This window comes from Artibeus jamaicensis, unplaced genomic scaffold, assembly GCF_021234435.1.
Source record: "Artibeus jamaicensis isolate MK-2021 breed Jamaican fruit bat unplaced genomic scaffold, CSHL_Jam_final scaffold_2693, whole genome shotgun sequence".
NCBI classification, from domain to species: Eukaryota; Metazoa; Chordata; class Mammalia; order Chiroptera; family Phyllostomidae; genus Artibeus; species Artibeus jamaicensis.
Window position 1 is genome coordinate 69,862 of NW_026522033.1, and position 23,115 is coordinate 92,976.

Here is a 23,115-nt window from a genome sequence, read left to right on the forward strand (position 1 = left end):
TCTTCTCAAAGCAGCAACCTGCTTGCACATTTCTTTACTCAAAAGTGCTCCCTTACCTGAAAGATCAAACCCAGGAGTCCCTGCAGGGAGCAGGGACCCCGTGGGACCAGGGCCCAGCACAGCCTGATGACTCACAGCTCTGACAATAATCAGTCTCTTCCTGGTCAAAGGTCCTCTGACCCCCCCTCTGCTGACCCCTAGTGTGTCCTGGTCCCTCCCTCACCTGCAGGTCCCCACACTCCATGGCGTCCACCAATATGGAGTCTCTCTGTGCTCCATTTCCTCCTTCTCTGAAACTTACCAACACAACACCCACATCATCCATTGCCTACATATTTGTACTGTCTGGTGTTGCTAACCAGCAGTGGGTGTGTCCAGGGGAGGAGTCAGTCACCTTCCCCAGTGAACTTCATGCCTGGACTGGGCACCTGCTCGGAAATATTGGCCGGTTTTTGGGGTTTCTGGGATGGAGAAAGGCCGGAAGAAACATTGCATTTCTGTTGTCTCAGGAAAAGGAAGTGAATTGCCCATGGTTACAAGGGTTGTAAAACAGGCAGAATCAGAAATGCAACAGGAACTGGGCTGCTCCTGAGTCCTGCCTGGCGTCCTCTGCCCTCATGTTCTGGGCTAGGTGTCACCCTCCGGATTTGGGTGTCACATGAGGTGGGTGCAGGACATGTGGGGTCTGCAGAGACTGAGATCTGGTCTCCATGGTGCCAGGACCTGCTGTCTCCTCCACCACCCCTCAGGGAGGGCAGGTTGCAGCTGAGGAAGAAACTGACTTGTCACAAAGAGCCAGGACCTTGGTACACACCATGTGTGTCTGTCTGTCCTGCAGGGCTCAGGGACAATTTATGTCATCTGCACCCCTGGAAACCCTGGCAGACAGCTTCATGACCCTGACCTTCATTGCTCTTCTCTGTCTCGGTGAGTTCTGGGGAAAACAGAGGATGGGGTTCTCGGCACTCCCAGATCTAGGACCCAGGAGGCTCAGTGGGGGCAGAGATTCTAAGGAGAGAAGATATCAGCTCAGCAGGGGCCCAAGCCAGGCCTGGAGCTTCTGTGTGTGGGGTGAAGGAAAATCTCACAGGGCCTCTCTTCCAGGTCTGTGTCGGGGCCCATGGCACCAGGTTCAGGCAGGTGAGTTCTCCCCAAGAGCTCATGCTTCAGCACTAAGATGCCCCTTGGCAGCTGAGAAACACACACTGGGTCTGGGCTGATGGTGCCCAGTGTGAGAGGGGCTTTGCAGTGACAGCTGGGGAAACTGAGGTGACAAGGACACCCCGTGACACTGTAGATCTGATTCCTTCCCAGAAGTTCCCCCCAAACCCTCCATCTGGGCTGACCCAGGCCCCATTGTCAGCAAGGGGAGCCCTGTGACCATCTGGTGTCAGGGGTCTCTGCAGGCGGATGGCTACATTCTGTATAAAGAGAGGAGTTCTGAGTCCTTGGATATGAGGATCCCACAGGCCTCCAGCAACAACACCGGGTTCCTCATTCAGTCCATGGGCTCAAAGAACACAGGGCTGTACCAGTGTGCATACAGCTCTGGGGGCAGGCTGTCTGAGAGGAGTGAGCCCCTGCTCCTGGTGCTGACAGGTAAGGGGGAACAGGGTCTCCTATCCAATGTGGGCTCCTGAGAAAATAAAGGGGACAGAGTGTGGCTTTGGGGGGGCCTTACCCCTCACAGCCTACTACTAGGAGAGGTGGGGCGACAGTTCCCTTTAACTCAGATCTTCCTTCTCCCTCAGGAGAGTACAGCCCACCCTCCCTCTCAGCCCAGCCAGGCCTGGTGGTGGCTTCAGGAGGGAACGTGTCCCTCTTGTGCAGCTCCCTGTCCATATGGGACACGTTCCACCTGCTGAAGGAGGGAGGAACTGAGCTGCCCCAACACAGGAAAGCGAAATGGAATTTCTATGCTGTGAGGTGGCAGGCTATCTTCCCTGTGGGCCCCCTGAGCTCCTCCCATGGGGGGACCTACAGATGCTATCGTTCCTCCAGCTACAACCCCAATGTGTGGTCACAGCCCAGTGACCCTCTGCACCTCAAGGTCACAGGTGAGGTGGCCCACTCTTGGCTTCAATTCTTTCCTGGACCCCTAACAATTGATCTTAGCTTGTGCTCAGTAAAGCCATGGGGGATATTGGGGTCAGTGACAGGGGTTTACTGGGGACAGCACAATAGGTAGGACACTTAAGGAGGGACAAGTGAAAGCTCTCCCTGCAGCCCCAGTGGGTGGTGTGTGTGTGTGTGTGTCCCCTGGGTGATAATGACCCTTCTCCCCAGGTGTGTACAGGGAGCCCTCCCTCTCAGCCCAGCCAGGCCCCCTGGTGCTGCATGGAGACAGCCTGACTCTCCAGTGCAGCTCAGAGCCCGGCTTTGACAGTTTTGCTCTGACCAAGGATGAGGGGCCCACATCCCCCTACTGTCTCCATGGGCAGCACAGCCCTGAATTCCCCCTGGGCCCTGTGAACCTTGCCCATGGGGGCCAGTACAGGTGCTACAGTGGACACAACCTCTCCTATGTGTGGTCAGCTCCCAGTGCCCCTCTGGACATCCTGATTGCAGGTGAGGAGCCTGCCCTTCCCCATCCTGACTGTCTGCTTAGGGCCAGGCCCAGGGTCACAGTGGTGGTGATGGAGTCCAGGTCTGGGTCCTTGATGAGAGGCTGAGGGGGGGCTGAGGTTTAGAGGAGGGAGGGACAGGCATAGAAATAAAAGTTGCCCACCAGATGACTGAGAGAAACTGACTGGAGTCACAGAGAGTGTCCCTGGGGAAGGACAGTGTCCCTCAGCTCAGGGAGAAGGTCATGGGGGGAGAAATGACCCTCTGCACATCACAGCCCTCCTCTCCCCAGGAATGTACAGGAAACCCTTCCTCTCAGTCCAGCCGGGGCCCTCAGTGCCCTGGGGAGCTAAGGTGACCCTGCAGTGTCGATCTGAGGTCAGGGCTGACACCTTCCACCTGCACAGGGAGGGGTCCCTGGATCCTCCCCAGCAGCTTCGTCTGCAGGACACAGCTGTCCCCTCTCAGGCCAACTTCACCATCAGCCCTGTGACCTGGGGCCACAGAGGGACCTACAGGTGCTACAGCTCACTCAGCTCCTCCCCCTTCCAGCTGTCACAGGCCAGTGACCCCCTGGAGCTCCTGGTCTCAGGTGAGGGACCCCCACCCCACATCCACTGAGGGAACAGACTCTGTCCCAGGACAGCTCTGGGCTGGGATGGGAAGGAGAGCGAAAGAGTGAGATCAGCAATAGGGGGAATCTCACCCCATAAATGCCATAGAACATGGGGAGTCCCCACCCTCTCCATGCTTCACGCCCCTGAGGGTCCATCCAGTGGTATTTGCAAGGAGGAGACTGAAGTACATGAGGAGACAACATTTGGCGGACATCTACTGGACTATAGGAGACATGAGGAGGCAGGGACACACACAGCCTCCCCTGGTTCCTGTGTTATGCACCAGCTGGGGTCTGCAGACCCTCCTCCACAAGGACAAACTTCATGTCTGTTGGGTAGCAGAGTCCTCATAGCCCAGAGGAGACACAGACTCCACCAGGTTTCTGCTGTTTCTCACTTTATACTTCAACACATCAAATAGTTCCAGAAGGTCTTGTTTTCTACAGTCCTGGGGATAAAGGTGGAGACATAAAGAAGGGGCCTCTTGTCTCAAGCAGGAGGGAGGTCACTAGGTCCCCTGTAATCAGGGGGAGGAAATCCATGAAGGGGAAGATGCCCAGGTCAGGTGGGGAGAAAAGAGCAGGAGCCACACCTGCCTCTGTCTGTGTTGCTGATTCTAGGCTCCTGAGTTGTTCTGGTCCCTGTGGAAGAAATCCCACATAGGAAATAGAGTCGGGGAGACCTCTTCTTTATGGGTTAGACTGAAGGGAGTCCTCTGATGGTCTAAACCCAAGTAGAGGGTTGTCTCAACCCTCTGGCAGTGGGTACCAGTGACAAAATCCTATCTGTATCTGAGACTCACTTCTCTTATCTATCAAAACAGAATCCAACCCAGGATTTGAAAAAGCTTAATCAGTTTAGAAATTTGATGCCACTGAATTCCTGTGGGAGAAAGAGCATAAGTCCACTCTGAACTCTTCCTGCATCCACCAGGGACCACTTTCATTACATGGTTGGGGGAAGACAGTAAAATTTCTGCTCCATTTCCATGACAACCGGTGGTCAGTTGTGTACTCCAAAACACCTCCCACCAGAACTCCTGTCAGTGCCCCCTCCCCCTCCCAGAGTTCCCTGCACTGCCTGTGATTTCATTGGTCACATCAGGGGTTGTCTGTGATCTACAGAGATCTGTGTTTTCATGCAGGTGTGCATCTAAAAGACTTTATTTTTTCATTTACCTTTTTGCTACTTTCTTACCAATCTTCCTATTAGATTAGAAACTGAATGATCACTTAAACTTTATGTAATATTTGGTAATCCTCAATATAAAACAAATATCTATGTTGTACATATTCCATCATTTATTTCTTTAAAAAGAAAGATTGATAGAAAGAAGAAAGGAATGTGACGTGGAAATTATGTTTGTGGATCAAAGACACAAGCAGGCAGCTGAGGTGGGCCAATGAAAAGGTAGATCCGGCTATCACTCCCTCATGTCCTGACCTTCTGGACAAATTGAAGTCCCTCATGTGCATCTTGGGTTTCCAAAGCAATGCAAGTCCAGGCCCCAGAGATGCACACCTGGGGGGTTTGAGTTTGGTACCATTAGTTTGAGAGACACATTGAAGATGAGAAAAGAGATGATGAAAGCTATGCTAGGTCTCTCCTCTCATATCCTATTGATTTTCTTTCCCTCTGGAGCGGTTGATCCTGTGGGATGATGGGTAAACAACTGAGGTTCCAAGAGTAGAGAGGAGGGGAAATTCTCAATTATGGACTCTGCTCACAGCAAAACTGGTCCATGAGATGCAGGTGCCCTGGTGGACATGCAAGGGGGACTGGGGTGATCTGAGTCTGTCCTGACTTCTGGGACTTTTTTACTCACAATTTCTGCCTTGTCAACCCCAAGACTACACAGTGGAGAACCTCATCCGCTTGGGTGTGTCTGGCTTGATTCTCATGGTCCTCGGGGTGCTGCTGTGTGAAGCTTGGCACAGTTGGAGAAGACCCCACGATGCAGCCAGGAGTTGAACACAGGGGACAACAAACCCACCAGTCAGTGAGGCAGAGCCTGGAGAAGAGTCTGATGACCCCAGGAAGCTCTGGAGGAAACTGTGGGCACCCCTGGGAAAGAGTCTGCTGAGAATGTGGAGGGTGTGGGCGTGGTTCCCCTGCAGGGAGAGGCAGGGCTGGGGCTGCAGAGGCTTCCCCACAGTTAGACTGTGGGCATCTCCCCTCACTGCACTGCTGACCTTCCTTGACTGGGCCTCTGTTCTCACCCCCCTGACCTGGGGCTCAGCCCACATCACAGGTTAGGATCCACCCCTGGGCTCACCTTCCATCTCTGGTCCACTTTCATGTAGGACAGTTTTCTTCCTTTTATTCTTCACATTTGCTGATTCTGTATGTCTCTGGGTTGGACAATAAATCTGTTTTAAACAACTGGTTAAATGGATAAATACCAGGCTAGTTTCTTCAGATGGACACAGACAACCCAGTGGTGGTCACCAGGGGGAAGGGTCAGAGTGAGACAGAGGAAGGTGAAGAGAGTGAAATCTATGGTGAGGAGAGATTTGATTTTGGAAGAACTCAGTGCCATATACAGATGATGTATCTTAGAACTGTGTGCTTGAAACTTCTGTAATATTTTAAAGATTTTATTAGTTATTTCCTAGAGAGGGGAAGGGAGGGAGAGAGACATCAATGTGCCATGTAAACACAGATTTCTTGCCTCTGACACACCCCCTGCCTGGGACCTGGCCTGAAACCCAGCCCTGTGCCGTGACCAAGAATAGAACAGGGGACCCTTTGGTTCACAGGCCAATATTCAACCCACTGACCCACACCAATCAGGCCCGACACCTGTGTAATTGTATGACTTCATATCACTGCAATAAATTTCATTGTGAAAGACTAGTCTGAAAAAAATAAAGACAAAACCATCATGAAAAACACAGCCTGATGCCATGAAGGATGCTCTGTGCATCAGATGATGGACCTGGTGTGTTTGCTCCAGAAACTCCAGAGGTGTGTGGAGGGGTGGTCAGGGGGTGTTTGTAAACCAGCTCCCAGATAACACCATTGTTTTCATAAACTCTGATTGTGGCATTTGCCTAATTCCTGGTTGTAAATACTCCTTTCGAGGACTTCCGCCAAGATGGAGGCATAGGTGGAGACGCTGTGCCTTCTCTCACAACCAAGTTTAGAGACAACTTAATATTAGCAACAGAAAACACAGCCAGAACACAGAAAATTGAACTTTTCGGAAGTCTGATAACAACAAATTCTTCAGCCTGACCGGTAAGAGGGGCGAAACCAGCAGCTGTTGGAGTGGGGTTGCACAGAAAAACTCGGTCAGACAGACTCGGGCGCGTGGAACCCAGGTGCAGGGTTGGACCTAGTAAGCGACTCAGCAAGCGACCGTGGGGAAACAGCAAGGAAGCAGGGCTGCGGGTTGACTGTGGTCGCGCTTTCCTGCGCAGATAGACAAGCGAGGGAGTGGGTGGTGAGACTACGGGACTGAGCAGGCCCCACGGGGCTCCGCCATTTCCCCGCTCTGACCCCGCCTCCACATACAGCATCATAACCCAGCGACCTGAGTGGCCCCACCCTGGTGAACCACCCAAGGCTCTGCTACTCACCCAGTGGGGAGAAACAGCAGAGGTGGCCGCCATTTCCCCGCTCTGACCACGCCCCCACATACAGCATCACAACCCCGCGACCTGGTAGTTCAAGGCTCCGCTCCTCATACTTAAAGGGCTCGAACAGACCAAAAATGGCTCAAGAAGATCTCAAAGCCCCAGAGCCTATAAATCTAAGCAACAAAGAAATAGCAAAACTCTCAGACGCACAGTTTAAAACATTGGTGATCAGGATCCTCACAGAACTGGTTGATTATAGCCACAAATTAGACAAACATATGAAGGCAAAACTAATTGAAATGAATGAAATTGCACAGGAAACCAATAGCAATGAAAAGGGAACTGGAACTCAAATCAATGGAGTGGACCAGAAGAAAGCAAATAATGGCCAAACAGAAAAGAGTCAAGAAGCAAGAACTCAAAAAAATGAGGAGAGTCTTAGGATCCTCCAGGACATCTTTAAACGTTCCAACATCCGAATTATAGGGGTACCAGAAGGGGGAAAGGCACAGCCACCAGTGGAAAACTTATTTGAACAAATAATAAAGGAGAATTTCCCCAATCTGGCAAAGGAAATAGACTCCCAGGAAATCCAGGAAGCTCAGAGAGTACCAAAGAAGTTGGACCTAAGAAGGAACACACCAAGGCACATCGTCATTACATTAGCCAAGATTAAAATGAAGGAGAGAATCCTAGAAGCAGCAAGAGCTAAGGGGACAGTCACCTACAAAGGAGTCCCCATCAGACTGTCAGCAGATTTCTCAAAAGAGACCTTACAGGCAAGAAGGGGCTGGAAAGAGGTATTCCAAGTCATGAAATCCAAAGACCTACAACCAAGATTGCTCTATCCAGCAAAACTTTCATTTAGAATGGAAGGACAGATAAAGTGCTTCTCAGATAAGATCAAATTCAAGGAGTTCATCATCACCAAGCCCTTATTATATGAAATGTTAAAGGGACTTATCTAAGAAAAAGAATTTAAAAAAACATGAACAGTGAAAGAACAGCAAACTCACAGTTATTAACAACCACACCTAAAACAAAAGCAAACTAAAAGGACAGCTAGATCAGGAGTGGAAACATAGAAATGAAGATCTCAAGGAGGGTTAGCAACAGGCGAGTGAGAGGAGGAGAAGTGGGGAGAAGGTACAGAAAATAAGTAGCATAGACAGTAGATAGAAAATTGATGGGGGGGCAAGAATAATATGGGAAATATAGAATCTAAAGAACTTGAGACACATGGTCATAAACTGAGGGGGGGTAATGGTGGGGACGGGGGGTAGGGTGGAGGGGAATGAAGGGGGGAATAGAACAACTGTAATGGCATAATCAATCAATCAATAAATAAAAAAATAAATACTCCTTTCTTCCTTTTTATTTTTTGCAGTTATTTATTTATTTATTTTTTAAATATTTAAAAATTATTATTGTACTACAGTTCTCCCGATTTCCCCCCATACACTCTCCTCCGCCCATTTCACAGCGGCCCCACTGGACTCCAACGCTCAGTCTCCATCCACCCTGTTCTCCGTGTCCGTGGGTCATTCATGCACTTTCTTTTCTAGTCCCTTCCTCTTCTTTCTTCTTGTGAGAGGGGAGAGCCGCCCACCACCTTCTTTCACATCCCCTGGTGTTTCCCCAGTTCCATCAACTCACTGAGTCCCAGGGGCGCACATTTTAGGCCGATGGCAGTGGTTACCTGCAAGGATTACTTCACCCAAGGAGCTCAGGCCCAGCTCCCTGGGCATAAAGTGCACTGGGACCAGCCAGGCACAGAGCAGGGGCCCCACCTCGGGCTCGGGTGTGCGCAGAGTCTCTCCTGGACTCAAAGCCACTGCCGCGCCACCTCTTCTGGGCTCCAGGATCGTGGCTGACATGCATTGCAAGCTCCAAAGTCCCGGGGAGGCGCTGCACCACCCTTCCCACCCTGTCCCTCGGGTCCCTGTCCTCCTGTACCTAGGCCTGATCCTGACCCCGAGCAGCTGCCACCAAGAGCCAGTGCACTCCCTTCCCGGCTGCACCAAAGCTCCTTCAAGTCCATGCAGCACCCATCAGCGTGCCTGCCACAAGCCTGGCTGCCACAAGCCTGGCTGCCACAGAAAGTTCGCACACTGGCAGGAGCTGGTCCCCACCGGATGCACACGGACAGAAGCACCTCCCCGGCCCTCTCTCCTCCAAGCCCTTCACCAGCAGCGACCACCTGTCCAAGCTCGGGAGCCTCCACCCTGCTTCCCCTTTAACTGCTCAAGAGCCCGGGCCACACCCATTGCCTCACAGCTTGGCCAGAGTCCCAGCACACAGCCCAGACCCTGCCTGCCCTGCTGGGTCCTGTGCAACCTCGCTCCGCCAGCTGCTGGCTTTGCCCCTCCTACCGGTCAGGCTGAAGAATTCGTTGTTATCAGACCCCAAAAGTTCAATTTTCTGTGTTCTTGCTGTGTTTTCTGTTACTAATATTTTGTTGTCTCTAAAGTTGGTTGTGTGAGAAAGCATGACATCTCCACCTATGCCTCCACCTTGGCGGAAGTCCTCCCAAATTTCAGTTTTAAATACATGCCCCTGTCACTTAGCTTGACTTCCTCACCTGTGAAAATGTTCGATTATTGTTCTGTGGAGCTCTTACTAAATGTCATAGTCACTTCTTTCCTTCTGACACCAGAGATATGACATTGGCCCTCCTCACTCTAGTCCCCAAGTACCTTCAGTCCTCATACATGGTGTCCCTGTGCTGCATTCTGGAAATTTCCTCAACACTGTACTCCACTGTCATAACTGCCCCTTCAGCTCTGTCTCATCCTTGATGGGAAGAATTGTTTAAGTGTGTCCATTCTATTGGGTTGTTCAGCTCTTCAAATTGTAATCAAAACATTCCTCTGTAAAACAATTGATATTCCTGATTCAATATTTGCCTACATTTTCCAGGTATTTGAACATGATAATCTTAATTTACTTTCATATTTCCTTACATGGTTGGTTGCATGTGACAGTCCCCGGAGTCAGTAGATGGTGTCCATAGCTGTCTGTCAGGGTTAGGATTTCTCCACTGTCCACTGTTGTAGGAGTCTCTCCCCTCACACCCCTGGTCTCCCGCAGATTCTCCAGGGCTGTCCTGGGAGTCAGGCTGACCAGGGGCTGTGGCAGCTGCCCCTGCCCCATGCAGTCCACTCTCTCACACTCAGCACCTGCTCAGCATTCTGCCCATCAGGGTTGGTCCAGTGGGAGTCTCACACACACACACACACACACACACACAGGACAGACACCCATGGCTGACATACTGGACTCAGTCTGTTTCAGGACACACAGGGCAGACTGCTCACTGCTGAACATGAACTTGGGTGAGTGGGCAGAGACATTCCAGAGCCCACACAGAACCACAGGGAGGGGAACACGCTTCCAGGCTTTACCTGCTCCCTGACCCCCTTCCTGTGAGGTCCTGGAGTCCCTTTCCTTTTACTCACGGGGGGTGGGGTGGGTCATGTCCCTATGACCCGGGGACAGTCCGGAGCACTACGGCCACTCAGTTTCAGTCTCTGTTCTCCACTGTGGTTTCTTCTCCATTTGGGAACTTTCATTTCTCTTTCCTGCACATGTTTGACTTACATACTTCAGAGCTGCTGTGAGTAGCTGTGCTTGGTATTCAGAGCAGAAAAGGTCTCAAGGGGATGGAATAATCCTGCCCTTCACCCTGGACACCTTGATCCTCTCATGTCCCAGCCCACTCACGTCTTCATCTGGTCTGGAAATGGAAGCCTCCCTTCCATGAACCAGCACCACTGACCCACAGCCATTGTGGGAACTGGGCTTTGTGACAACAGGATCCAGATGACGAGGCTGAGACAGAGATTGGACTTTACCACTCAAGGACACATGGGCATTGGATGACGAGTATTTAAGTAAATATATGCTTTAAGTAAAAATCAGGTCTCTAACCCAAATCAGTGTCCCCTGAAGCTTGTAGGCAGGAACACAGCACGAGGAGGAGGTTTGAACCAGGAAACAAGGGCACTGAGGGGGCAGGGATCACTCAGAGGCTTGTCCCCAGGAAGGTGGGCGGACATTTTTGCTAAGATAAAACGAGAAGTCAGTGACGGTGGCTGGGATAGAAAAAAAAAAACACACACTCTGAGGCCATGGGAAGGGTGTGTTTTCTTTCCTATTCCTCTGTGTCTGTCCTTTGTGCTCATTGTCACAGTGACACTCACCTGAACTGCACAGTGAGGAGGAGACCTTGTCTCTGCTGAGCTGAGCTCTGCAGGCACAGGGACCCCGGTCTTCCTGATGCATCTCCTGGGTGACCACTGTGCATGGAGTGGGGACCCACAGAGAGGGGCCGCTAACTGGGCAGAGAACAAAGGGAGACCCAAGGGGGAGGCTCTGACCTGGAAGAACTTGCCCTGGCTCCACTCACCTGCAAGGGGCCTCTCAGGAGGCTCAGGGACTATAACTTTCCTTATCGTGACAATGACAGCCAGACATGTGGGAAGACACTGTTCCCCTTCCTAATGTGCTGCTGATGTGACAACACTGTTACAGGTCCAGCCAGCCTCCCTGTGGCCACACCCTATGTGTCTATCACCCTCAGGACACCGTGGACTCTTCCTTCTGCAACAGCTGGATTCAGAGACAAGACGCCATGCCCCTCACCCTCACGGCCCTGCTCTGCCTCGGTGAGATGTGAGTGGGGAGGGGAAGCCCTGCTCTGTCAGGACCCCAGGGCTCAACAGGCTTCTGGGGAGGAGGGTTCTACTCAGGACTCAGGGAAAATCTCTCATAGAGACTCTCTTGCAGGGCTGAGCATGGGCCTGAGGACGCCAGTGCAGGCAGGTGAGTCTGTTCCCAGGGCTCCCAGGACTGTCTTCACATAAAGGACAAGGGGCTTACCCATAAGGCAGCTGGGGATGGAGATCAGAAGTTCTGTGTTAATGCATGGGGCACATCAGGGTGGATGCTGGGGCTGAGAAGCAGGGATGGGAATGCAGAATATTTTCTGACCCAGACTCTGATTCCTTCCAGGGACCCTTCCCAAACCCACCCTCTGGGCTAAGCCAGGCTCTGTGATCCCTTGGGGTAGCCTGGTGACCATCTGGTGTCAGGGGACCCTGCAGGCCCAGGAGTTCCGTCTGGATAAAGAGGAAAGTCCAACACCCTGGGACACAGAGAAGATACTGGATCCCAGGAACAAGGCCAAGTTCTCCATCACCTACATGGCAGAGCCACATGCAGGAAGATATCAGTGTTCCTATCTCAGCCAAGGTGTCTGGTCAGACCGCAGTGACCCCCTGGAGCTGGTGGTGACAGGTGAGGGGACACTCAGGGGTCCCAGCCTCAGGCTCTAGCCTCAAGAAGGGGTTTACTCATTCAAAAGTTGAGGGTCTCCCCCTCAAAGCCCAGCCCTTGGGGACATGAGGGAGGTGTAACCCCATTTAATATGCTGCCTTCTTCTCTCCTAGGAGTCTACAGTAAACCCAGGCTCTCAGCCCTGCCCAGCCCTCTTGTGACCTCAGGAGGGACCATTACTCTCCAGTGTGGCTCATGGCAGGGATTTGACAGGTTCATTCTGACCAAGGAAGGAGAAGACAGGCTCTCCTGGACCCGGGACTCACAGCCTCACCCCAGTGGGCAGTCCCAGGCCCTGTTCCCTGTGGGTCCAATGACTCCCAGCCACAGGTGGACATTCAGATGCTATGGATATAAAAGGAACAGACCCCACGTGTGGTCACAGCCCAGTGATCTCATGGAGCTCCTGGTCTCAGGTACATCTCCTTCTTATCTCATCCATGGATAGAGGCACCAGACATTGATTTTCCTGGGGTCTTTGCAGGGAGGGGAGCTCCATATCAGAGGTGGGGTGATGGGGGAATAGGGGCTCTGGGGCGAGAGAGACAGTGGGGACTAGGGGCCAGTCCAGGAGTAGGGTTCATGGGAGGAGCAACCCTTGTCACTCCTGTCTGGTCCCTGCAGGTGGCTCAGGGATTCTCTCCCTCCTGACCCAGCAGGGCCCCATTGTGGCCTATGGACGGAGCCTGACCCTCCAGTGTCTCTCTGACATCAGCTGTGACAGATTTGCTCTGTCCAAGGAAGGGGGAACAGGGCCTCCCCCAGATCACTGACCTGCAGCCCCAGGCTTGGCTCTCAGGCCAACTTCCCCCTGGACACTGTGAGCAGCTCCCACGGGGGCCAGTACAGGTGCTATGGTGGACATAGCCTCTCCTCTGAGTGGTTGGCCCCCAGTGAACCCCTGGACATCCTTGTGGCACGTAAGGAGCCAATAGGTTCAGTCAGGGTCCCACAGTCTGCTCAAGGTCTGCTGGGCGTCTCAGGTAGTGATGACCAGGACAAGGGGTGTGGGCTCCCCAGGGAGAAGAAGGGAGAGACTCAGAGAAAGCAGAGACAGTGAGGAGGGTCTTCCAAAAGGGACCTGGTGACTCTTGGGACAGAACTAGGTGGCCAGCAGTCTCCCACCCACTCCTTTCTCTTTAGGATGTCTCCCTGACAGACCCTCCCTCTCGGTGGAGCCGGGACCCACTGTGGCCTCAGGAGAGAATGTGACCCTGCTGTGTCAGTCACAAAGCCCAACAGACACTTTCCTTTTGACCAAGGAGGGGACAGCCAATCACCCCCTGAGTCTCAGATCACAGTCCCGAGCTCATCAGCACCAGGCAGAGTTCTCTCCATGGGTCCTGTGACCTCAGCCCATGGGGGGACCTACAGGTGCTACAGTGCAAACCACAGCACCTCCTCCTTCCAGCTGTCACAGCCCAGTGACCCCCTGGAGCTCTTGGTCTCAGGTTAGGGACCCCCACATCACGTCCTCTGTGAGAGCAGACTCTGTCCCAGGACAGCTCTGGGCTGGGATGGGAAGGAGGATGAAACAGTGAGGTCAGCAATAGGGGGAATCTCACCCCGTAAGTGATGGAGAAGATAAGGAATCCCCACCCTCACCATGCCTCACCCCACCTAAGGGACCATTCAGTGGTGGTGTGTTCAGGGAGGAGACAGAAGTGTATAAAGGGACAATATTTGGGGGACATGTATTGGACTACAGGACACATGGGGAGGCAGGCTCACCCACAGCCTCCCCTGTTCCTGTGTCATGAAGCAGTCAGGGTCTGCAGACCCTCACCCACACAGACTGCCTAAGTTCTTTTTTTTTTGACCAAGCTTAATCACTGTTGTAAGCATTTTGATTTCCAGGGTTTTAAACCCTCCATCAAACAGGTTGGCTATCTCCTCATCACTTAGCTCTCTTTGTGGAGTTTTGCTCATTTCTTTCCACTATTTCTTCTTCCGGGTGCACCTATTAGGTGGTGAGGGGGCAGAGTCTCCTGAGTATTGAGCAGGGCAGGGCAACCCTCCTCGCTGCATTGCAGCACTGCCTGCAAGGGAGGGTCCAGTGAAGGAACCATGGAACTCCCCTGCTCGGCTCTAGTTCCACTTTCCGAGGAACTTTCATGTGAGCCTGGGAGTTTCTCCCACCACAGCAACCCCCACCAGACTCCACAGTCAGCTCAGAGTCCCAGTTTCCCCTTCAGCCAGCCCTGCCTGCACAGTCCACTGCCTCTCTGTGGGTTCTCTCCTTCCACCTGTCCTACCGATCTGGTTGGTGTTCTTGACTGTTTTTTAGATTCCTTAGTTGTTGGAGTTCCATGCAGTTTGATTTTCTGGCACTTCTGGTTGTTTATTGACTTGAGATGGCTGGAATCCTCCTTTTGGTTGTACATGGAAGCAGAGGGTTCATATCTATACCTCCATCTTGGCCAAAACTCCAATTATTGATTTTTTTAAACAAGAAAGCTTGATGAAAAGAAGAAAGAAACATGACAGAAATTATGTTCCTGAGTCAGAAACATAGGAACTAGCTGAGGGGAAGCAATGAAAAGGTAGACCCAGCTGTCACTCCTTCATGTCGTGATATTCAGGACAAATTGAAGTCCCCTGTGTGCATCTTGGCTTTCCAAAACAATGCAAGTCCAGACCCAGAGATGTCACCTGGGGGAATGAAGTTGGGTCCCATTAGTTAGAGAGACACATTGAAGATTAGGAAAGAGATGACTGAAGCCATTCTACTTTTCTCCTCTCATATCCTGTTGGTTTTCTTTTCCTCGGGAGCTGCTGATCCTCTGGGATGATGGGAAACAAGTCAGATTCCAAGAGTAGAGAGGAGGAGAAATTCTCAATTATGGGGCTGTGCTCAGAGCATCAAAACTGGTCCATGAGATGCAGGTGCCCTGGTGGACATTCAGGGGGACTGGGGTGATCTGAGTCTGTCCTGACTTCTGGGATCTCTTTACTCACAATTCCTAGCTTATCAACCCCAAGACTACACAGTGGGGAACCTCATCCGCTTGGGTGTGTCTGGCTTGATCCTCGTGGTCCTCGGGGTGCTGCTGTGTGAAGCTTGGCACAGTTGGAGAAGACCCCACGATGCAGCCAGGAGTTGAACACAGGAAACAGCAAACCCACCAGTCAGCAAGGCAGAGCCTGGAGAAGAGTCTGATGACCCCAGGAAGCTCTGGAGGAAACTGTGGGCGCCCCTGGGAAAGAGTCTGTTGAGAATGTGGAGGAAGTGGGCTTGGTTCCCCTGCAGGGAGAGGCGGGGCTGGGGCTGGAGGGGCTTCCCCACAGTTAGACTGTGGGCGTCTCCCCTCACTGCACTGCTGACCTTCCTTGGCTGCGCCTCTGTTCTCCTCCATGTGACCTGGGGCTCAGCCCACATCACAGGTTGAGATCCACCCCTGGGCTCACCCTCCATCTCTGGTCCACTTTCCTGTAGGACATTTTTCTCGTTTTTATTGTCCACATTCACGCATTTTGGTTCTCTTTTGGTCAGATTGGTGTGACACAAAATCTTTTTAAACAACTGAATAAATGAATAAATATCAAAAATAGTGTGGCCAGGGCATTGGTGTGGCTCAGTAGATTTGTGGCATTTGCCTAATTCCTGGGTGTAGATGCTCCTTGAGGACGGGGAGAGCCGCCACCACCCTCTCCTCCATGCCCCATCTTTCTCCCCCTCCATTGATGTCACTGAGTCCCAGCTACCAGTGGGTTGTGGTGACCTGAGTGGATTTCTTTGCATGGATATGCTCAGGGCCTCTCTGCGGGCACATGGTGGGCTGAGCCCAGGCATGACCAGAGCGTCCCCACCCCTCCCACAAGACTGGGTTGCGCAGGGTGTCTCGCAGTGCAGGGACATGCCTGCTGGCCACCAAGATCCTGGCCGCCCTGGGAGGTGCACTGCGGAGTCCCCTCCCAGCCCTCTTAGCCCCAGTGCTCCTGCACCTGGTCCAGGTCCTATGCTTGCGTCGCTGCTGCCAAGAGCCACTGAACTCCCTTCCCGGGATTCCCCAAAGCTCCTTCTACTCCTCACCTCTCATAACGCCCTACAAAAGCACACCAGTGAGCGCCCCATCTGGCTGCGAGTACAAGTTCGAGCGCTGCCAGGAGGTGCTCGCAATCACCGGATACACAGGGGGCAGAAGAGCTCCCCCTTCCCTCCCTGCTCCAACTGCTTCACCTGCAGTGACTCCCTGTCCAAACTAGGGCGCCACCACACTGCTTCCATTTTAACTGCTCAGGAAGCCCCGAGCCCCACTCAGAGCGTCCTTCAGCAGCCAGGCTGGAGCCCTGCGCACAGCCCTCAGCTGGACCCCTGGCCGCTCCCAGCACCCCATGCATCCTGGCCGAAGCTCTCCCGGCCCCGAGCACCAGCAGCATGGCTGTAGTACCGGCCCACCTGTCAGCGATCCCCTGAGGACCCTGAGATGCCTCTGATCCCCTCAAGAGAGCAAGGGAGAGGTCTGAGACTGGACTGCAGTCAGTCACCTGAATATGGCCTTCTGGTATGGTGAGTGGAGCCCGTGTCTGTAAAAGCCCATGAGCCATTAATTAAAAAACAAAACAAAACATGAGAGAGAGAGAGAGAGAGAGAGAGAGAGAGAGATTTACCAATAACTGGCCAGATACAGTGAAAGATGAGGACCAGACCTACAACCTGAGAATCCTGCCACAAGAGGGAGCCACAAGCATGAAGCTGGCCCATCCACAGCCCCAGAACACACACAGGACCAACAGAAAGGGTCTCTCATCTGAGAGCAGCTGGTCAAGCTTGCAGGAGGTGACTGCCACATCAAATACAGAAAGAGAACACAAATATTTCAAAGAACATGAAGAATCAGAATCTCTGCCATCACCAAAGATCGCAATAACAGACTGTCATTCTCACAATGAGACGCAGCCTACAACTTCCTGTGGAACAGGGGCTTTAGTTCACCCAAATGGGGGTCTTGCCCTCAGGCAAAGCCAGGTGAGTCCAGGAGAGATTGTGCACCCACTGGCCCAGCAGAGAGTCTTCAAGGCCCTTCAGGGGGGGACCCCTCACATCTGTCTCCCCTGAGGCTCCTTGCTGCTTAAATGTACCTTCTCCTAAACCATTAGCTCTCACAGCTCTGGGATCTCTCAGTGTGTGAGACTCCATGTAATAGACGTGGGTGGGAACAGCAGGGGACTAGGAGTTTGAACCATCAATTCCAGCTAAGAGGTGTGTGTGGGGCAGCCCACAGGGCCCCCCAGCCCCCAGCCACCAGGGAGGAGAATAAGTCTACCAAGATCAAATCTGCTTGCAGAGCAAAGGTGGCTCATCTCTCAAAGGAGAAGGGCCAGGAGCTTGTTCCTCAGTGAACTTTCTTTTTTTTTTTTTTTTGTTGGCTTTTATTTTTTGTAAAAGTGGTTTATTCCCTGGCCATTGTAAAAATTAATGGCCTGCTGAGTAAATATTAGCTTAAGACTTTCAGCAGAGCAGCTCGCTCCTTCTTTTTTTTTATAATTAATTTTATTTAGTTATTTTTCAAGTACAGTTTTTTGTCTATTTTTCAGTGAACTTCTATTGGGTTTAATTTGCATAGGAATACAGGGCATATAGGTAAAGCTCATCAGTCACTGTCAGGCAGTAATGGTCAAACAATAGATAATATTCAAAGAACTCTGAGGGCTTATTGTGAGTCAGGGTCAGAGAGCTAAAGGGCCACGAAACTTTGAGGAACCAAACTCATTTCGTGCTTGGACCCTTATTTAAATTGAGGGTATTAGCATAGCAGGTTTCACAGGATTTCATGCATTCTTTCTTAGCCTGATTGCCCTGGGGAACTGCCTGTTCCCGCCCAGGGCTGCACTGACCTCTGGCATTTTTCAGGCTTAAGTCAGGCAAGGGAAGTAAGGCAGCCAAGGGATTCAGAGACTCCTAGCATACAGAATGAGGACTCAGGCTATATCAAAGCCAAGGGGTGAGGGTCTTTTTCAATAGCCCCCCAAGTGCTTCCCTCAGGGCCCCTTCATGACCATGCTTGTCTTAGATCATCCCTCCCTTGAGGAATCTTTCCTGTCATTGGCTCACTCGTCATCAGCTGGGGCCAAGCAAGGTGAAGTAAAATGGGGCAGAGGCCGTGCTCGTACCAGGAAGATAAGCTTTGTCTCCTTAATGGCTTATGGTCCCAAGGTTTTTTACTCAGCCTTAGCCATGGGGGGTGGGGGGCTACAGCTTCTGAAACCAGGCAGGGAAGTTCCCTACAAAAAGAGTTATAGTTTGGTGACCTGGGCACTGGCCTGCAGTGCCCATGGCATCATGGATGAGACAGAAGACAAATTCACACAGACTACTGAGTCCTGTGGAGGAAAAGGGACGGCCCGGCTACTTCCTCAAGCAGGGAGAGCCTGGGAGCAGCCTGGCAACTCTCTCAAGGGGAGAGCGCTGCGCACCCTTCCCTAGACAAACTTTTATTGGTTTTTTTTGCACAGGAGTTCAGGTACAACTTATTAATCATTGTTAGGCAGTAAACAGTAGATAGCATGCAAAGAACTATTAGGGCTTCTCCTAAGTTAGGGTCTATCAGCTAAAAGGCTACAAAACTTTGGGAAAACAAACTCATTTTCTGCTCAGGCCTTTATTATTTCACTAAGAGAATTCTTAGCAAAGCAGTCTCCACAGGATTTTACATATCCTCTCTCAGGCCTAATCACCCAGGGAGCCCACCATTCCCAGCACAAGACTGCACTACCCTCAGTCATTGTTTCAGGCTTAAGTCAGGCAGAGGAGGCAGATAGCAGAGGAAATCATGGAGATTTCTTGCAGACAGACTGAGGACTCAGTATTTGTCAAAACCCAGGGGTGAGGGGCCATCACCCCCTTTTTTCCATAGCCCCCCCCCCAATCCTTCCCTGGGGCCTCTGTGTGATCATGCCTGTCTTAGGTCGTTCCCCATTTGGGGAATCTTACCCGTCATTGGCTAACTGATCAAGCATTGGGGGCCAGTTATGGAAAAAGGAGCAGAAGTGGCACTCCTGCCAGGGGGATAAGCTTTGTCTCCTTAGTGGCTTATGGTCCGAAGGTTGCTCACTCAGCCTTAGCCATGGGGGGTTACAGCTCCTGAAACCAGGCAGGGTGGTTCCCAACAGGTTGGCATGCGGAGTGTGGACAAGTCACATTTCGTTTCTGAGGCAGAGCTTCTGCCTCTGTTTAACAAGGTAAGTATTACTCTACAAAGTAGTTGTGAAGCTCACATAACAGGATGCATGGATCACAGAGTACAAACATAATTACTATTATTCACCATTTGCAACTTTGGGGACCATACCCTCTCAAGATCACGGAAAGCAAAGAGCATGGACGTACATTTTCCCCCTCAATGTGCATCCTTAAAAGGCTAACCTTACCTGGAAATTCACAAAACATAAACACTTTCTGATTGAGGGTTGGGGGGGGCCTGGTAGCCCCCAGGTCTTAGAGGTGGTATTATCTACTCGTTAGGCTGGGGAGCCCTGGAGCCCCGGGTGAGTGAGTGAGACCAGGATGGAGGAGGCTGGGGTGCTGCCCCAGGACCCAACAGGACTAGGCTTACCAGGGGCCAGGAGTCTCTCTGCTGCCTGTGGCTGGCTCTCTGCTGTGGGCAGCAGGTATGGGCAGGAGTAGCTAACATGCCTGGCTTGGGCTTACTGTGCAGTTGCTCTGAGGAAGGTCTTTTATTTCAGCCCCCATGGGAGATTCAGGGCTCCGTTCCAAAGCAGAAAGTTCTGAAAGAAGCAGGAATACACAGAACCACCTCCAGACTTCAGAGCAGCAATCCCAGGAGTGGAGGACTCAGAAACTGGGATGGCAGAGCTGATGAGACTCAGTGCAAAATCTTCACTGACAATCTGCTCTTGGACGAGTGTCCCCACTGTCTTCTGGTGTCTCTCTTTTCTATGAGGAAATCTGGTGTCAGAGGGCTTCTTATAGTAATTTGCATTTTCCATAGAAAATAATGTTAGGACTCCTTCTCTGGGATCCCTGGCCAGTGCTTCTTGACTTTTTTTTTTAATGGAAATTCACACGATATACTCTTAACCATTTTAATGTGTACAATTCAATGTAAAATAGGATTTTTTTTCATTTTAATTTGCCCTTCATTTGCTTCACTTTCCACAAGGACAAAATACAAATTTCAGTTTTATTTTTTTTAATTTTCTCTTTATTGATTATGCCATTACAGTTCTTCTATTTCCCCCTTCATTCCCCTCCACCCTGCACCACCCCAACCATTTCCACTTTTAGTTTATGACCATGTGTCTCAAGTTCTTTAGATTCTATATTTCCCATACTATTCTTGACCTCCCCCTATCTATTTTATACCTACCGTCTATGCTACTTATTTTCTGTACCTTCTCCCCCCTTCTCCTCCTCCCACTCCCCTGTTGCTAACCCTCCATGAGATCTTCACTTCTATGTTTCCGCTCCTGATCTAGCTGTCCTTGTAGTTTGCTTTTGTTTTAGGTGTGGTTGTTAATAACTGTGAGTTTGCTGTCCTTTCACTGTTCATAATTTTTATCTTCTTTTTCTTCGATAAGTCCCTCTAACATTTCATATAATAAGGGCTTGGTGATGATGAACTCCTTGAATTTGATCTTATCTGAGAAGCACTTTATCTGTCCTTCCATTCTAAATGAAAGTTTTGCTGGATAGAGCAATCTTGGTTGTAGGTCTTTGGATTTCATGACTTGGAATACCTCTTTCCAGCCCCTTCTTGCCTGCAAGGTCTCTTTTGAGAAATCTGCTGACAGTCTGATGGGGACTCCTTTGTAGGTGACTGTCCCCTTAGCTCTTGCTGCTTCAAGGATTCTCTCCTTCATTTTAATCTTGGCTAATGTAATGATGATGTGCCTTGGTGTGTTCCTTCTTGGGTCCAACTTCTTTGGTACTCTCTGAGCTTCCTGGATTTCCTGGAAGTCTATTTCCTTTGCCAGATTGGGGAAATTCTCCTTTATTATTTGTTCAAATAAGTTTTCCACTGGTGGCTGTGCCTTTCCCCCTTCTGGTACCCCCATAATTCGGATGTTGGAGCGTTTAAAGATGTCCTGGAGGTTCCTAAGACTCTCCTCATTTCTTTGAATTCTTGCTTCTTGACTCTTTTCTGTTTGGCCATTCTTTGCTTTCTTCTGGTCCACTCCATTGATTTGAGTCCCAGTTTCCTTTTCATCGCTATTGGTGTCCTGTGCAATTCCATTCATTTCAATTAGTTTCCCCTTCATATATTTGTCTTATTTGTGGCTATGATCAACCAGTTCTGTGAGGATCCTGATCACCAGTGTTTTAAATTGTGCGTCTGAGAGTTTTGCTATTTCTTCATTGCTTAGATTTATAGGCTCTGGGGCTTTGAGATCTTCTTGAGCCATTTTTCATTTGTTCACGCCCGTTAAGTACGAGGAGCAGAGCCTTGGACTCCCAGGTCACTGGGTTGTGAGACTTATGTGGGGGTGTGGTCAGAGCGGGGAAATGGCGGCACCCTCTGCTGTTTTGCGCCTCGCTGGGTGAGGAGCAGCGCCTTAGGTGGTTCACCAGGGCCGGGGAGTCGCTGGGTTATGACGCTGTATGTGGAGGTGGGGTCAGAGCAGGGAAATGGCGGCACCCTCCCTGCCGCTTGCTGCGGGGACCCGCTGGGTCCCCGTCCAATCGCCCACTCCCTGGCTCGTCTATCCGCGCACAACTGCTCGACCACAGTCAACCCGCAGCCCTGCTCTCTCGCTGTTTCCCCGCGGTCGCTTGCTTGGTCGCTCACTAGGTCCCACCCTGCGCCTGGATTCCGACCGAGTTTTCCTGTGCAACCCTGCTCCACCAGCTGCTGGTTTCACCCCTTACCAGTCAGGCTGAAGAATTTGTTGTTAACAGACTTCCGAAAAGTTCAATTTTCTGTGTTCTGGCTGTGTTTTCTGTTGCTAATATTTAGTTGTCTCTAAACTTGGTTGTGTGAGAAGGCACGGCACATCCACCTATGCCTCCATCTTGGAAGTCCAAAACTTTGTTGTTTTTAAACTTGGTTGTGTGAGAAGGCACAATGTTTCCATCTACGCCTCCATCTTGGTGGAAGTCTTTGGCCGGAAGATTTCTTTGTCATTATCTCAGTCTAGGAGGTGTGCAGTGGAGTCTGCTCTGAGTATACTGGCTCAGGGGACCCCCATGACAGGCCCAGTGTGGCCATGACCCAGGTGTGTGAGTTTGGGGAAGGGAGGTGGGCACTGGGAAGGGTCTGCTTTGTAGGACTAATTGTCTCTGCTTGGGATGGACAGGTTAGCTCAGCTTCATCTCCAACAACATGGACCAGCAAGTGAACCCACTTGGATGTGCTGGAGTGAGGTGGGGACCTGTGGAAAGACTTTGTGCAGGGAGGGTCTTTGACAGGTAAGTTCAGGTGCATGGGAGTGAAACCCCTCAACTGGGAGTGAGGGTCCTCAGGAGGTCAAAGAGGAGGCTGATGGGGTCACACCCACATGATGTCCTTGGTCTTCACCTGAGTGTAACTGTGGAGGGGAAGTGGGTCCCAGAAAGAGGGTCTCAGGGTCAGAGCTGTGGGTGTGTTCATTAGTGGGGGGAAGAGAGGGAAGAGCTGAGGGTTTGTCTGATCGCTGTCTGCATGGCCTGGGGAGCCTATGAGGCTGTTCCAAGACTGACCGCCCACTGAGGGGCAGGAGGGATGGTGAGAGGATTACAACATGGTCTCCTGACCCACTGCAAGAGCCACCCACTCTCCTGGTTGGATGTGTGGTTTGGTCTCTTCCTCTCCCCTTCCTCTCTCTGACTTCCTCATGTCTGTGAGCAGGAGACCTTCTCTCCATCTGTCCTATCCAGGCCCCTGAGCATGTCTGCCTCCTCACTGCCCTGCTCTGTGAGGGGTAACCAAGCATCTGACAGTGGTCACTCTGTCTCCATGTTCTGGGCAGTAGCACCAGTTGCAGACAATTCACAGGTTTTAAGTTAAGACAAGAAGAAACATTACTGACTGTTCTGAGCCAGTCCCTTCCCCTCCCCCTTTGCCCTCATTGCAGAC

General features: G+C 51.4%; 1 protein-coding gene and 1 pseudogene across 2 annotated transcripts; both read left to right on the top strand.

Moving 5' to 3' along the window:
- The first annotated feature begins 468 nt into the window (after positions 1-468).
- Positions 469-5,573, top strand: LOC119036000 (leukocyte immunoglobulin-like receptor subfamily A member 6). 2 transcript variants are annotated; one of them, XM_053656726.1, is made up of 9 exons: positions 469-663; positions 839-927; positions 1,105-1,140; positions 1,315-1,599; positions 1,752-2,057; positions 2,287-2,568; positions 2,858-3,157; positions 4,500-4,592; positions 5,032-5,104. In XM_053656726.1, exons 1-8 carry the CDS (start codon positions 659-661, stop codon positions 4,586-4,588), a joined length of 1,392 nt encoding a protein of 463 aa, XP_053512701.1. In that variant the 5' UTR covers positions 469-658; the 3' UTR covers positions 4,589-4,592; positions 5,032-5,104. The 2 variants fall into 2 exon arrangements, with proteins under 2 accessions (XP_053512701.1, XP_053512700.1); XM_053656725.1 differs by lacking the exon at positions 4,500-4,592 and having other exon boundaries at positions 477-663; positions 5,032-5,573.
- Positions 5,574-11,282: 5,709 nt separating this feature from the next.
- Positions 11,283-15,643, top strand: LOC119036004 (leukocyte immunoglobulin-like receptor subfamily A member 6; annotated as a pseudogene).
- The last annotated feature ends 7,472 nt before the right edge of the window (positions 15,644-23,115 follow it).

Excerpts from the sequence above, each read along its gene's own strand:
- LOC119036000 (XM_053656725.1), top strand. Across the intron at positions 2,058-2,286 it reads TCTGCACCTCAAGGTCACAG|GTGTGTACAGGGAGCCCTCC; the intron begins GTGAGGTGGCCC and ends CCTTCTCCCCAG. Across the intron at positions 2,569-2,857 it reads TCTGGACATCCTGATTGCAG|GAATGTACAGGAAACCCTTC; the intron begins GTGAGGAGCCTG and ends TCCTCTCCCCAG.